General features: G+C 37.6%; 1 protein-coding gene across 1 annotated transcript in view; it reads left to right on the top strand.

Moving 5' to 3' along the window:
* Positions 1-9857: 9857 nt before the first annotated feature.
* Positions 9858-15662, top strand: part of LOC100742592 (tyrosine-protein kinase Drl) — a 103400-nt gene continuing 97595 nt past the window's right edge. The window contains exon 1 of the mRNA XM_024366790.2: positions 9858-10446. Within this exon, the coding sequence (XP_024222558.1) occupies positions 10302-10446 (145 nt within the window). The 5' untranslated portion in view covers positions 9858-10301. The remainder of the gene's footprint in view (positions 10447-15662) is intronic.

Genomic DNA, 15662 nt, shown 5'->3' with positions numbered 1-15662 from the left:
GGCATAAAATCAAAGATATTGAGATTCGGAACTTTTGTCTATGAAAAATTGTCGTGGCTCGCAGTACAATTCCGTGAGGTTGACTCATTACTAAGGGGAGAATCGACGTGGCCCTGCAGGGCTTGACGCGTTCATTCGATATTCTATCGAGTTATGTCTCGGCAAATATCGATCGAGCCGATACACGTCAGGGTATAGGTCTCCCCTGTGAAACCGTGGTAACATCATCGTATCCTCGTTGAAACGTAGCCGCTTTTACGGCGGTAGTTACTGGCTTGGCACACCGCTCGCGCTCGCCAAAAAACCTGTGAAACTCTTTGAAAGCTCATTCTCTCGCACCGACGCTCAACCAGCTCGACCGGAATTTCCCCGGATTTGCTTGGCCACCGACGACATCCGCTAGAACGGAAAATCGACTCGAGGCCTCCAAATAGCAAAGGTCACTGCCGATCCGATAGAAAACATCGTTAAAAGTATCCCTCCCGCAACCACTTTGCCTTCTAATCTGTCCGTAAGTCAGGGCAGAGTTCGTTGCTTCGAATCAATGGAGTGGAGAATCAAATAGGATACAAAATATTTTATATAACATTACTGTTACTATCTGTCTACTACTAGTTTTTTTGACTTTATATAGATGTAGTAGGTGTATGTGATTTTCCTAACGTTAGATTTTGTATATTTGTACCTTTCTAATAAAGCTAAACGTGAATAAGTTTTGTTACATTTACAACGATATGTGTGTATCCGAATGTATCAAAGAAATTCGTAGAGTCAACGTTTTTACTATAATATTCTACTTGTAAGAACTTTTGTGGCTGACTGTACCGTTCATCGTAAAATATTTTAAAACACTCAACGAACGTACTTTTGCCATTTTTAATTATTTTCAAAGCTAGATACGACAGGATACGGGAACGTTCTCAAACAGAATTTCCCGTCTACGAGTTACTTGCATCAGATCACGTTTCCAGGGGAAAACGATTGAAAGTACCTTGAATGATTTAAATGGATCGCTCGCGTGTTCCAGCAACGACCATCGACTCTCTTCTTCCTGTTTGCCTCGCATGCTCATACCGATTGCTTGCTTATTTATTTATTTACTTAAGAGCAATTACCATTCACAATTTGTCGATTCGTGTAAAAACGTTTTTACTTTCGCAAACTCAAACCTGAAATACTTTCGCGTACAAACAAGTGCATTTTGTTGCAGTTTGATCGCAGTCATCAAATTATCTTTAGTTTTTAAAGTAAAGAACTTATTTTCGTTCGAAACGAAAGCTTCGTAAAAATTCAATAACGAAAGTGGCAAATGTAGTTAGCAGGTATGTGAGGAACTGTATTAATGAAATTTAGACTTATAAATGAATGTTGCTTTGTATTTTACTAAAATTAACTAAAGTAAAAAACAACCATCGTGCATTCTCTTAAAAGTTTCCAAGGGTATTCGTGATGGAAATAATATCACGTAGAATGATAATACTATAAATACTAAAATAGCTGTAAATTGAACCAAACCAAATTGTATCATGTCCAAGAATAGTTTCTTATACAAGGTTTCATTAATTTCTAATGTCAATTTTCTCTCGTAGTTCGCAACGCTGAAATTTCATCGAATTAATATTCATTTTTATCAAAATGCGCTACGCGAAGGCAAAAAAGGGGAAGAAAAGAGAAAAGTATTCCCTTGTTTTCAAGATTGATGCTTTTTCAAACGAGGAAAAACGATGGTGGTTTATACGTAAAGTGTCTGACAAATATAACTAATGTGACAATCATTTCGCGATAAGGTAAGAAATCTATCGATCGAAGTAAATCTATGCGATCAAGCATATAGAAACGAATTATTTTAATCATTTAAAATTATTTAAAATGTTTGATGCAATATCGTTTCCATGGATAAACCTGCAACGCATTTTACTGCAAACGTATTACATCTTTTTATAAGGGATGACAATGATGGATTGGCTATAGCAAAATGCCAACTTGTTTGCTTACCGAAGTCTTATAAATCTCACACTCATTGAAAGGAGAAGTTCCATATTAAAAATATATTCAAGATTTAATTTAAGAAATAAGGTTCATTTAAGTAATAAGGTAGGAAGATAAGATTGGAAATTTTATTTTAGCAAAAGATTCTATATCTTTCGAAGTGGATTAATATTTTTCTTTATTAATGACAATTTAAGATTAATGACAATAATAAAATATGTAATATATATCTGATTCCAAAGTTAATAATTTTCGTTATTAATCGAATAATAAGTACACGATCTTATTAGGTATAATGAATCGACAGTTTGGAGCCAGTTTACACAAAAATAATGCGTGCTTCGATGGTTCTTTTATTATAAAAAATTGGATCGTATATTAAGACCAATCGTGGATCGATATCGAATCGGAGAGTACCTTTTATGCAACCTTGAACTTCGATGTAACACGATAAAAGTTTCGTTGTGACGTTAATACAGCTTTCGTAAAAAAATACACCAAGAAGACGGATGGCTTATAATGCGAAAAATTTACATTGGGAAATACAAGATATACGATAAGCCAAGATATTGTCAATCAGCGAATTTCATCGCCATTTAATATCATTACAGAGTATAGAGTTACGATGTAACGTTTCTTCGTAATTTAAGCACAATCGGAATAGAAATTACCTATGATTCTAAGGGCAGGTGAATTTTTCGTATAACGATAAATAGCACGTAAAGCACGATGTTTGGAAGTGAAGTTTTTCAAACATTTATCCGTGAAATTTGTTGCGTGTATTAAAAGAGTGTTACCGACGTTGTGCTATAAAGCTCATGTCGTGTTAGAAACATGCGACGTTAAAGATGTTACCTATTAGAATTATTAATTACAAGTATTCGAATACTTCTCTGACGTGTTATCAGCGATTTCGGTTCGCAAATATATTGCTCGCTGCTTATTTGACTCTCGTTAATACGCTGCATGTTACGAAAATTACTGAAACGTTTCTATATTAAAAAGCTTGTATGGAAGCTTTTATTTCATTGTCACTTTCTTTCCGTGCTCTATGCAATCGCTACGTCGACACCAATTGCTTTGGTCCCTTATGAAACTTCTAAAAGTACAACCGTTCGCGATAGTGGTGAAACAATCGGCAACGAGCTCCGACGATCGATTTCCAATCATTATTAATTATCAGAGTTAATGATCTGGCTGATTGGAGGGAACCGTCTCGAGGACCTCGTTAGTGTCGTGTCGGCTGCCTCTTCGATATAGATATTTGTTCATTCGTCCTGTCTGCCGCGCCAGTTTCGCCGACTGTCCTGGCGATCGTTAATTAAATAAATTCACCGCTAATTGTATTCGGGCTTTTCATTACCAACGTGTCGGATCGTTACCGTTTCCCGCAGGATCCTGAGACAACCTTCCTCGTCTCCAGGGCATTCTAATGCGCGCCACTCTCACTTCCGGTCCCTCGTTCTCGTTCCGATATTAAAAATTTACACCACCATGCAGTTTCCTCCTACTTCTGATACGCTGGTTAATTAATTACACTCGATGCTAATATTCTGCTGAAGCTACATCCAACCTTTCTGCCGCTTATTCAGCGTCTCTCGAGAATTTCGTTCTCGCGCGTTAAAGCGGACGAGCGCACGTTACTTTTTAACACGTTTACAGAAAACGTTTACGGCTCGTTTAACAGCTCCAGCTAACGGTGTTTTCGATTTATTCTGTTCATTTTTTATGTTTTACTTGTAATTAGCGGCAATACCTTTTTGCTAGTGTTTTTGAAGCGATTCAACTGTATTGGATTCAAGCGTTGAATCTAAGCACAGAGGCGGAGCTATATTTTCTTTAAAATCCTTAGAGATAAAAAAAAGTTTCAGCGATGCATGTCCTATATTTCTCTATCGTGTATTTTTATAGATACATTCATTTATAATGCTTCTTGTATAAATCAATTCCATCGGTTATGCTTTGCAGGAACGTGAATGCACGAAGAAAACAAAAATGAAAGTAACGTGGAAATATAGGACATTTCATTTATTCTTGCTCTCTTATATTTTTATCCATCTATAACTATCGTTAAAAATATCCGCCCAGTTGTATGGCAAAATACGCAAAATATTCAACGTTTATCGTGATAATAATTTTGACAATATTCGGTTGCCTTTGCTTACTTCTTATCGTTGGTTACTAAATGAACAAGCTACACTTTGCGCAAATTTAAAGCTTGAAAACGGTATATGTAGCGATAAATAATATACTTTGTTAGAAAATTTGCTGAATACATTGCGTTGACTTGCTTATTACACTTAACAAGCGACTAATTATTAATCTCTGCTGGAAAATTCTATCGTTTTTTGTGCATCTTGTTGGGCTTGCGGAATGCGTTAATGTTTTTGTTAGTTTGTGGTAATACATTATATACATTATATTTCGATCTTACAACTTTGACAAAAATTAAAGTATCGTAATGAATGAAAAACTGAAATAATACTTGAAATTAACACGTTCACTGCAACGATAAACCATCGATAAACCACAACGCTAAACATTTTGAAATTACTGAAATATTTTATAAATTTCATGAACGAACAAACGTTCAACAATAAGAATTGTTTGGATAACAGAAAAATGTTCGCTATTACCATATAGTATTTAGACAAGAAATTAAATATTACGATGTAATATATTTTAATCTGTTGCGACTTCCAAGGTAAAATATATAAAATTCGCGCGATATCCAACGTTTAAATAATAACAAACTTTCATCGAAGCATATTAACAGAAACGGGTCATAAATATATCGTCCTGTATTTACAGAATGTCTGAAAATGAAAAGAACATAATTCTACTACACACTCGCAACATAACGATATTTCTCGCGAAACATATGCTCTGAGCGTATATTTTAAACTATTTTATGGTGCTGTTTTTTTTTCTTTTTTTCTTTTCTCTTTTTTTTTGCGTAAAACTCGCCTTTAAAACGAAATACGCTGTACAAACGCGGATTCAAGATTAAAACTAAAGCTACTGCCTGCTACATGATTTAGATAGGACCAGCCTGCAAGCGTGTGCTCGGCAAAAGATATTTGCCATCATAATACGTCAAAAGAGAGCGAGCAGAGGAAGCGATAGTTCAAGTCGGTGTCCTAAAAGCTGTAGCACGATATCAAGTTGAAATAAGAGGAACGACGACGAAGAAATGTAAATGTAAATATTAATACAGGGAGTCGGATACTGTATGGTGGCTAAGAGAGCCGAAGGGAGACTTCCTCCGGGAGTCTACCTTCCCTCGCCTGTTTCGTCCGTTCAAATATTTAATGGATTCGGCTACATCTACTCCTCGATTTTCTATATACAGTGGAGTAGCTGCGCTGTGTGTGGACGATGACTTCGCAGTTCAATTTATACGGCCATGTATTCGTGGGACGTGCAACCTTTTACAGGTGTTCGTTTGAACAATCGTTTTATCGTCAAAGGTTACCAATGAGGTTGTTCGCTCGATTCACTGTCCATTGACGTACCGTGAGTCACAGAAATATTCATACTACACACATGTATCAATTTTAAGCTTCAAATTATCGTTGCTATTATTTCGAAACGTAAAAATTTATTGATACGAATGATGTAATTTATTTCTGTTGAAATAAAATTCAGTAGAACGATAGTCGCGATAGTCGCAATTCATCGTTAAGTATGGTCGGATCATAACGTATCCGTAACAGGTTAGATTACTTAAATGTAGGATATTTAGTTTCGCTTTGTATTCTGCCCGTACTTGTATATGGCTTTTATCGTTTGAGTATAGTATACGAAATAAAGTTAAGCGTTCTGACTGAAGCCTTTGCGATAATCTAGAATCCGGTGATACTAGTCGAAGCTTAAATAAATGTTAACTATTACCGAAGAATTAAAGTTTCTCACGGGACGATTGGATTCTACAAGAGTAAAGTATTTACGCTGCAGTATAAAACAGCTCTTCCTAAATTGAACTAGAAGAAAAGAAAAACAATCGTTACAGTTTACAATAAATACTTAGCAGCCTGAAATGCGGAAATTAAAGAATGTCTACAACGAATAAAGTGGATGGGTTTCTGAAGGAAAGCACTTCTTCCTATGGCGGAAGAGTTGTTTCTTCGGTTCAAAAAAGAAATAACGATAATAACGAATAACAGAGTAATTTGAAAATATTTGAATGATCACGACAGATTAAGCGAACATTTTGAAAGTTACAGTTTTCTGTCTCTTTAAGGAAATTCCATTGATAGTGATCGCATACTTTGATTCTTTAAAAAAGTGTGACACATCTCTGAAAAATTTTACGAATATAGTCTTACTTACGGTATAATCTATATAGTTGTTACTTTTACAAACAGGCTACGTGTAAAGTACGGTATAAATATAAAAATTGGTATCAGATGCAGAGCCCTTGTTCGATACAAAACTATCTTCTATAATACTATGCGAACTATGCATACAACTTAGAAACCTTCTGCATTTTACGGCCTGATCTTTACCTTTGGATGGGCTGACACGAAAATGCAAAAATGGGATATAACATACATACGCGCATACAAATTCGAATATTCAACGATTGCAATAAATCGAATTTGATCGTAGGTCGAGTACAAAAAATATCTTTAAAAAACACGATTCGTAAAGCAACGTAATGATTTAACGTTTTTTTAACTTTTCTGTGTCTATCATCGTACATTTACGTTTCTCCTCCAAGTCCTTAAGCTGCACCTTAGAAAGATGTACAACTTGATCAAAAATTTGCTAAATAGGATAGGATGGGATAGGAGAAAAGAGTAAATAGGATTTACGTTTGTTTCTATGTAGTTCTGAAAACTATATCGTCAAGATAGTGGCCTCCATTTTCGATACATATCTGTAATCGATTCCTGAAATTTTTCGTCACCAGACGGGTTGTTTCCAGTAGTATTGTCGCGGCGTTTGAGTACTTCAAGTTCTTCCACGTGGTTTTCTTTTCAACGCTGAAACCTGTGGCCCTGAACTTTTCAAACTATAGCAATATGGTTTTTTCGGTCCATAACAACAGCCGATCACGAAGTAGGTACGAAAAGTTGTCTGTGTGGCGATTACAGCGTCGCTATCTTTTTTTTATAAACGCTTCAATAACGGATACCCGTTCAGATAGAGGCTAAAAATCGTGAGTCATATGCTATCGAAAAACTGCGTTGCGACTTGAACACAATAGCTAAACGAAATCTGGGAGGTTGTACTGCCGCACCCTGTAATGTGGCCCTTGAGTAGATCTATTTAACTTGTCATAATCTTCGGGTCATGACGAGACGATAATAGTTAATACATTATATCCTTTGTACTCTTCGATATGACTAGAAGCTATGATTCAAAAAGTAGTAAGTATTAAATTACTGTACATTCCTTTCATATGCGCTAAAAGGTGCTAAAACTGAGCAGCTGAAATCTCGTATTTCACTATTTGATCATTATTGTACGTCGTTCGCTCAACTCGATACAGCAATTGCTTTCGCATAATAACGTGGCAGAAATTATACTTATCGATTTAAAAATATTCATAATCTCGTCGTCCAATCATAGATGACCCGAAAAATTCATTCCGGCCATGGTATTGCGTGCTAAAAGATAGCGAAATCTCTCTTTTTCCTATACCTTTTACGAATCTTTCTTATGAGAAGAACAAGGGGGACTAATAGCGTACAAATGTTAATAGTTCGTGTTAATTTTCAAATAACGTATGACGCATTTAACTGATACAGCGTGAAATGTTGTTATATTTTGAGAGGAAGTTTCTAAGTAAGAATTGAAAGTATAAAGAAAATAGCTCCTCTTCGTGGCAACGATAGATAGGACAGTTTGACGCGCGAATTGAAATCGAAGCGAAGCCATAGAACCCGGTAAGGAAAAAATAGATTGACCATTAATTAGTTGCCGATCGACACTGATCAACCTCTGGATGTGTTCCGCGAGATTTCACGCAGTTAATTAATTTCGCCTGTATAATTAAACTTCCGTCTCGCTGCACACGTGTTCCCCTCGGTTCGAATAAATAAGAAGACACCTGAATTCGAAAGCAATTTAACATTTCGCAATCGTCCGTGCGAAGAACGTCGTCATCACGTTCAAATAATAACGATAAAATTTCTCTAGTATGTTCGCTTTTTTGATAATACATTCGTAATACAAAGGGGTTAGAAACATTGCGCATACATAGAAGAAAATAGATAACGTGCCTGCGTCTTAATATATGGATCAAGTACACGGCAAGCAAAGAAATTTCTACCAGTCGTTTCTGCTATAATCAGTAGAATAACGAGAGTGAAGTTTATCCACGCATCCGGTAGCGATAGATGAAAAATCAGGATATTTTCCGCGGTTATATCCTGCTAGAGGATAAATTTCAGGTTCGAAGCTCGGCAGAATGAACAGAAAAGGGGGGAAAAAGCAAAGAGGATACTGAGACGCGCTTCGCAGGATTTGACGGAATTAATTAACCCCGTGGTATAATTAAAGTCCCGTTTCGTCGGCAGGGAACGTTGCTACACCATGAAAGTTAAACTGACGAAGATCAAATCGTGAATCCTAGTTGCAAACTGTGCATGGTGGCCGTGCAGTCGTACAGTGAGTGAGAAACAAGCAGAGAAAGAGCGAGAGAGAAAGTGAGGGAAGAGAAGAGAGAGACGGTCGGATAAAGGGAAAGGATGGAAGAGAGGAAGACAGAAAAGGGAAACAGCAAAGGACGGAAGGAAGGTTGAGGAAGAAGGGGATTTAATGGCTATAGAGAGAGAAAAGATCTTTAATTAAATTCTACCATTCTACCATTTTCAAACTGCTATGCGTTTCTCATCGAAACGCCGATAGAAAATCGAAGATTCGATGAAAGCGTTGTGAGAAAAAACCCATTTCCCTGCCGATAGTTACGGACGTATCTAATTGAGAACAAAATGCGTCTCGTAATAACATTTTTGGCTCCAATTCAAAAATCTTATATCGTACCTAGATGATCCGATTACGATGTTTATTTTGTTTTTGTAATTCATCTGCCGTCAGCTTCTACCTCCGTCTTTACTTGCGAAATTTTCGCCCCAAGTCGTTTCAAGGTCGTCGAGTGCGTTTTAATCTCAGCTTTTCAATTAAAAAATTAAACAAAAAGCGAGTCCTTCTGACTAAAACAAAATGTCGTATCATAAAATGCTGTATCATAGCCTAATTTCCCGCCTGAGATACATCAACTTTCTATTAACTAGGATTCGCTATGACTCGAAAACAAAACTAAGCAGGACATATGTCTATAGGAACTCTTTTTATTATTTAGATGTGCAGAGACCGTTGCCAAAACATTGACTATTCATTCTGAGACAACCTGTATATGCTACATATTATAATTTTATTATTTATACTAAGAATATTATCTATGCGAAAGTTAATAAATGTATGTATGTATATCTTTATAGTACTTCTATATGTGTACTTTATCGACATTTATTTCATCGATGTTTTTACCGTTCAAAGCTTTCTTTTCCGTTTTAACCATTTTAAAAGGAATAGTAGAAGAGACCTTAGTTTTACCCAGATAACCCGTTCTTTGTGTCTCCCCTACACCATATATCAAAAACACAATTAAAACGCAGGCAATCGTACGTTCCCCTATTCGGATACTTTGGCGATTCTGATAGCGCATCACGGCCGGTTGGCCATCCAAACGTGTGATTTACACTTACCGCGATTTACAGGGCGTACGCGCGTCGTGTATTACCCAGTGATTCGTCGTTGGCCGTTTGCGTATTCGGCGTCGCACCCCTAAGCGGGCGCAGGCGCGAGTCTCGCGGCGCCTTCAATTTACCGAGCGACGTCCGTCAGTTGCGCTCCGACGCCGACGACGCTGTGATCGCTTCTCCTGTGCTTTGATACTTCTCCTTCGTGTCTCGTCGATCACGTAACCATGTGATCGTCGCTCTCCTCGATATTCATCCGACCATGGATGATCCATAATAATCGAGCGTAACGTCTCTTTGCTATATAATACGTTTTAATGGCTTACGAAATCTAAAGTTTAGTAGCTTAGGAGAAATGCAATTTTAAAAATAAAATAGTTGTTCGTAAAAGAGTTTGAAAAACTTTCCAATCAAACATGTGGAAAGGTTACATCGAACGATGATTTTGTGCATTGAAAGAATATGGATGATGTTTGTCGTCGTTTGCGCAAAAGATGAACAGAACTTTTCCACGCTTGCTGTCACGTGTATAACGTGAAACGGAAATAAGAAACGGAATAAAAGTGGTACGTTTTGCGCGTATGATTACGTCGGTGCGTGATGTTATTATGTGAGACAATGCGGTGGGGTGATGGATCGTGTGATTTGTTGCGATGCAAGTTTTTCGTTCTTTTGGTTCTCGTTGGCTGCAGCGATGGATACTTGAACATTTTTATCAGCCAGGCTCAGGTTATGAAACTGTTGGGTAAGTAGCCACCTATTTTTAATTTACACAGTTCGTTGAAAAATCAGTTACTTTGAAAAGGCAAAGAAACAGAGGATAACGTTTCCTTTTATTTAAATTTCTCGTTGCAAATTTACTTCGTACGCTTGCTATTGCTAATGCTCAATTTTATTCTATCTTGAAATGTTTCTTTTTCTTTTTTCTTCCCAATAAATATTTTTCTCTTTGTAGATATATATTATCGTGTATCGTTTCAAAGCTGAGAAGCTTCTTTTTCGCTCAAGATTTTAATTATTTAACATTTGGAATAAATCTTAACCGCCTTTAAACAAATATGTAAACAAATATTCTTAAAACTTAAGATGTAAGCTATATGTCACAACTACGTGTTCACGAACTTCGTTATAATTTTCAATTGTCTTATCGCTACGTTAGCCGAAAACCTAGCAACGATACATTTGAGTGGTATACGTTCAAACTGCATATTTTTCTTTAAATAGATAGTTTTGAAAATATAATTTAAAAAGTAGAGCCACTATTCTATATATCTATTTTTTTATATTACGTCCATTCTGTGCACTATTGTGCAAGAGCTAGATAAGAAACGAATAAAGAAATATGCACATAGAAATATCTTATGCTGTAAGCATAAAGTCCTCTGAAAAGTCCTCTCGAAAAGTTATTTTCTACAAATGTTCGGTCCTCTAATTAGAACTTTCAATTAAGACGAAAGTGAAACAGCGTGCCTGCTCGTTATGGGACGAATTTAAAAACACAAGAGGACTCGATGGTAGTTTGAAGAAATCTTGCGTTCGCGGCGGCCGTTAACGGATCTCGTTACAAGTGTAACGTTTTGTCATCGTCGAAAGCGAAAGAAAGAGCGGCGGAATGGATGAGGAGATGAGCGTGACAAATTAAATGCAAGCGTTCTATCGACGTAGCGGCGACCATATGGTCGAAAGAACCGCGAACTCTCAATTAACTTGCCATCGATGCTGCTTCGGCAAAATCTATAGAGATAAACTAAAACTACGTTCGCAATGGGTGTGTATCGTGAACTTTTAATTAGAATCGTTGCCCGACCGTTCGTTAACGAGCCACGACCGCGTATGATTATCGAATTAACGATAACCTTGATGAACGATGCTGCATTTAGCAGTGCGCGAATTTAACATTGCCTTAATCGCATCGAATCCTCCTGGTCCGGCATTTTTAATGGAATGCCAAGCAGCGTCGGAAAAAATGTCATAAACTCGTTTATCAGAGGAAGCGTAATGAAAATTGTGTTACAATCAGGAGTGAAATAATCCTGTGTGAAAGACTGAATTGAAATTATGGGATTGGGTTCACCTTGCCGGGTTTTGTCGTATAACTGTATCTTTTTAAAGAATAGTTTAGCCTAGATCATAATACATCGATGTGAAACATGATGTCGTAATAATACTTTTGATATTTTCGCCGCAGATCTTAATTAAAATCGTGGAAAGTGAATCCAAATACGGAAACCCAATTTTTAATTCTAACGGATCTAGGTAGGTTTCTATTCGATAAAAAACGGGTTTTCTGTTTTAAATCAATGTTATCGTTGTATCTAATACTTATATAGAAATATATATAATTATAAACACATTTTGACGATGTTCATTGCACGATTACTACTACGAAACTGAAATCAATGCAACTGTAGAGGAAGGAAATATATCGATCGAGTTATTTCTTACCTTGATCGGATACTTTAATTTCTATTTAAAACAAACTATATTTTTATCGCGCGAGAGACGACAAAGTAATTTGTTAAAGTTATTTCGCGATCCTATTTGTATCGAAAGAAAAATTTATTACGAGATGAATAATTTTGCGAAACTTAACTTTGTTCGTAACAAATCATCGTTACGTAACGTTTCATTGTGACGTTGTTTAAATTTCAAACATGAAATTGCATTTGAATTGGAAAATTTATCGTTTCCTTATTTTTCTGCGGCAGTTTGATTTACGACGCCGGTCGTAGAACATACGTTCCAGCCATTTTCCTTCAATTTAAGACCATTCCAAACCGCGTTTCCCACGCTTTCTTCGAAGTGCAGCTAAATCGCACTAGGAGTCGGCGAGCTGCGTGGAATACACGGTGGGATCTGCGGTAGGAGGCGTTCGTTTTTGATGGTCAGCTACGCACACACAGCAGAGACCTGTGTACCGTGCCGCGCGTATTTAGTCTCTATCCCATTCGATATCACTTTACGGTTCCATGATTCATACGCCTCTATCTGGCTGAACGTAGCGAGCCTATGTACACACAGCTTGGACGCGTCACTTTTCTGCTAGCGGAAAAGAGGAAAAAGTGGAATAGCTGTATTTACGAGCGAGCAGCCGCTCGTGACTCTTCGAAAATCGAGCCAATCCCAGTGTCGCGTCGCTCAAAATGGCTCCATCGCTCATTTCTGGTGTCAATGGTCTTACGGTCGGATGTCTGTGTGCTTCTCGACGGTTTTGCGTTAACACCGATACGTCGTTATCCAACGGTTAATAGAGGCAAGAGGATGCAGATCGAAACGAGTGCTACGAATTTGTGCCTGCCTGACTGATATCGTTGAGCCATACGTGATATCAGGTAAATTATGCAAAATTGCTGCCAAGTTCTTCGGGTTCTTTCGTATTTAAATTTTGAATTAAAAACGAAGATAACATCTCCATACTTCGCAAAGCACGTTGATAAAGATATTCTTTTTTATTTGATAACGTCGTTGTTCCCGAAATATAGTCGTTTCGCGCAAAGTCCGTATTACGTCGTCGAAAATCAAGAAAATAACCGAGGCAAGAGAAACTGTTGTTTCGTCCTTCCGTAGTTATAAAATTTGTCGACCCTCGCCAAGTCTTCGTCTTCTCGAAACAATTTCCCTCGAAAGAAAAAAAAGAAAGTAACCTCTTACTCGAATCTACGACGTTGAACGTCTCAAGTTGTTCGAAGCTACGTTGGCATCAACCAAGGTATTCAGGTGTCTTGAATACTTGGCTCAAACTTATCAGTCGTCGGCTCGACGAAAGTACGCCCGCACCCCAGCTTCTACGGAGCATAAAACCGTGGGCTGTCACCTTGAAAAATGTCTGATACGGGACGATGCAACTTTAAACCGTTAGTCTTCGTCGGCTGGTTAGCCGTGGTGCAAGGATCTCGAAACATCGGCGAACGAAACGACGTGTAACCATGGTGCCGCTACGTCGTCGGAAAGAATGGTGGCTTTAGAGTCGATTTCTCAGCCAGCTAAGCACCCGTGGAACCTAACGGACGACGTAATCCTCGTCAGATCTTGGATCCTTCCGGCCCTCGTCCCCTCTTACACTTGACCTCCGTAAACGTGCAAGCTGCGGAGAGAAGAAAGAGAAAGGGTTGATCGCGTCGTGCGAGTTGCGACCCACCGGGGGCGCGTTTAGTCGCCCGAGCTCTCGAAAGTCACTTAACTTAGATTGCACGAACGAAATGACTTTAGTTTCCCCGGAAAACTTCGTTTCGCTGGCGGAGCATTGCTCGAAAGCACCGAAAAAAGGAGGTAAAAGGGAAGACGAGCAAGAATGCACGGTGACAGAGAGCGAAAGGTAACCGGAGAGAGGGTGGCGAAGTAGTAGCATCGACGAACAAAGCGCGAGTGGAAGAGAGACAGACGTACGCAGACAGAAGATTCGCTCTAGCCTGAAGCAGACAGCCCTGCTCGAGCACGGAAATACAAGTACATCATTGGCTGACGCCTCTCATCGTGCGAACTCGGCACGTATTCCGGAGAAAGTTTCAAACATTTATACAGGCTACGCCTGCCGTTCGATGGAGGACTTGCAGCGTACTGTGGTTATACAGATGGAGCACAAGGACTATTGCGAAGCTAGTTAGAGAATCGAAAAAGTAAGTTTTCAACTGTGAAACGGGCACAAGCGTGGAAACGCCACCGAATTGGAAGTTACTCGCCGGATGTTCCGTGTTAAACGGATACCTTATTGCAAGTATTTCACAATTATTTTAAGGTGAACGAAACTGAACGAAATTTTAGGGTGAATTGAACTACGGTCATGAAACGAGATCTTTGCTACTTAAGAACGCGGAGATTCTACATCTTTTATATTATACTCCTTAAATATTTTTAGGTAAAATTATAATATTGCGGAAGCAGCGAAATATTTTTTAAATATTTTGAAACTCTTAATGCACAGATTTAATATACAGATTTTGTTCATGGTCGAACCGACGCTTCGTCGTAGCCTTCGTAATAGCCTTCCAAATTACGCATGTTTTACGCATTTTTATTTGTAATTTATAACGATTTCTTATTTATTAACAAGATACCTAATGTTTTCTCGACAAGAAGTTTCTGGCGTCGTTACGAAAAAGAACGCACTGCCGTTTCCACGATTCGAAAATTATTCAAACTTTTCTCATCTAAACTACATTGTAATGAATGAAGTTGAAATCTATCAGTGCCAAACCCAGCGAATACGGCGGACGGGAAATTATGTTCCCCTGCGATTCCAATATCTTTTTTGCATTACTATCGCTGCATGTAGTACCATGTTATCACAGATATATGGATAGGAGGATATTTTTCCGATTCATTGGGAATACCTGCTTTATTTTTTGTCGATGCAGATGAAATTTGCATTTATCGCTACTTGAAACAAATAGACAGCCTTTAAACGTGTGGCTTCCCAAATAATATAATAAAGCAATAACTTAGTAAATGAAATACTTTAGAATAATTGCTATAGAAATGTCTGAATAGCATTTTCATATCCGTTTAGAGTTTTATGCTGCTTTCTTCTATTTATGCAATAACTTCTGCGATAATTTATAACTTATTATAACTAATAACTAGACGCTATAAATGCGTTAGTAGTGAATTACTTCGCACATATTCTATAACGTGCTTCTTAACATTAAACTTTTACGTGTTTTTTACAATATCGATCGATCGGATATCGTATCGTTGACCGATAACTACATTTCATTTTCGATGAATAATAATAATATGCCTTTACAAACTGAAATTGCATTTACATACATACATAATATGCTTTTACATACATACATAATATGTCCTTACGTACATAGATTGTGTCATAAAATCTTTTCCATAATCGGTTAAAAATACGTATTTTAACGAAAAACTATTTGCCTGTTCTTTGTCAATTAGATACTTTTGGCAGAAATTTTCTTTCAGATAGTATTTCTAAAAGAAATTACACTATTTCAACAT

Source organism: Bombus impatiens, unplaced genomic scaffold, assembly GCF_000188095.3.
Source record: "Bombus impatiens unplaced genomic scaffold, BIMP_2.2 scf_0235, whole genome shotgun sequence".
Lineage (NCBI taxonomy): Eukaryota > Metazoa > Arthropoda > Insecta > Hymenoptera > Apidae > Bombus > Bombus impatiens.
The sequence above is the reverse complement of the archived record's forward strand: the minus strand, read 5'-3'. Positions and strand labels throughout refer to the sequence as shown.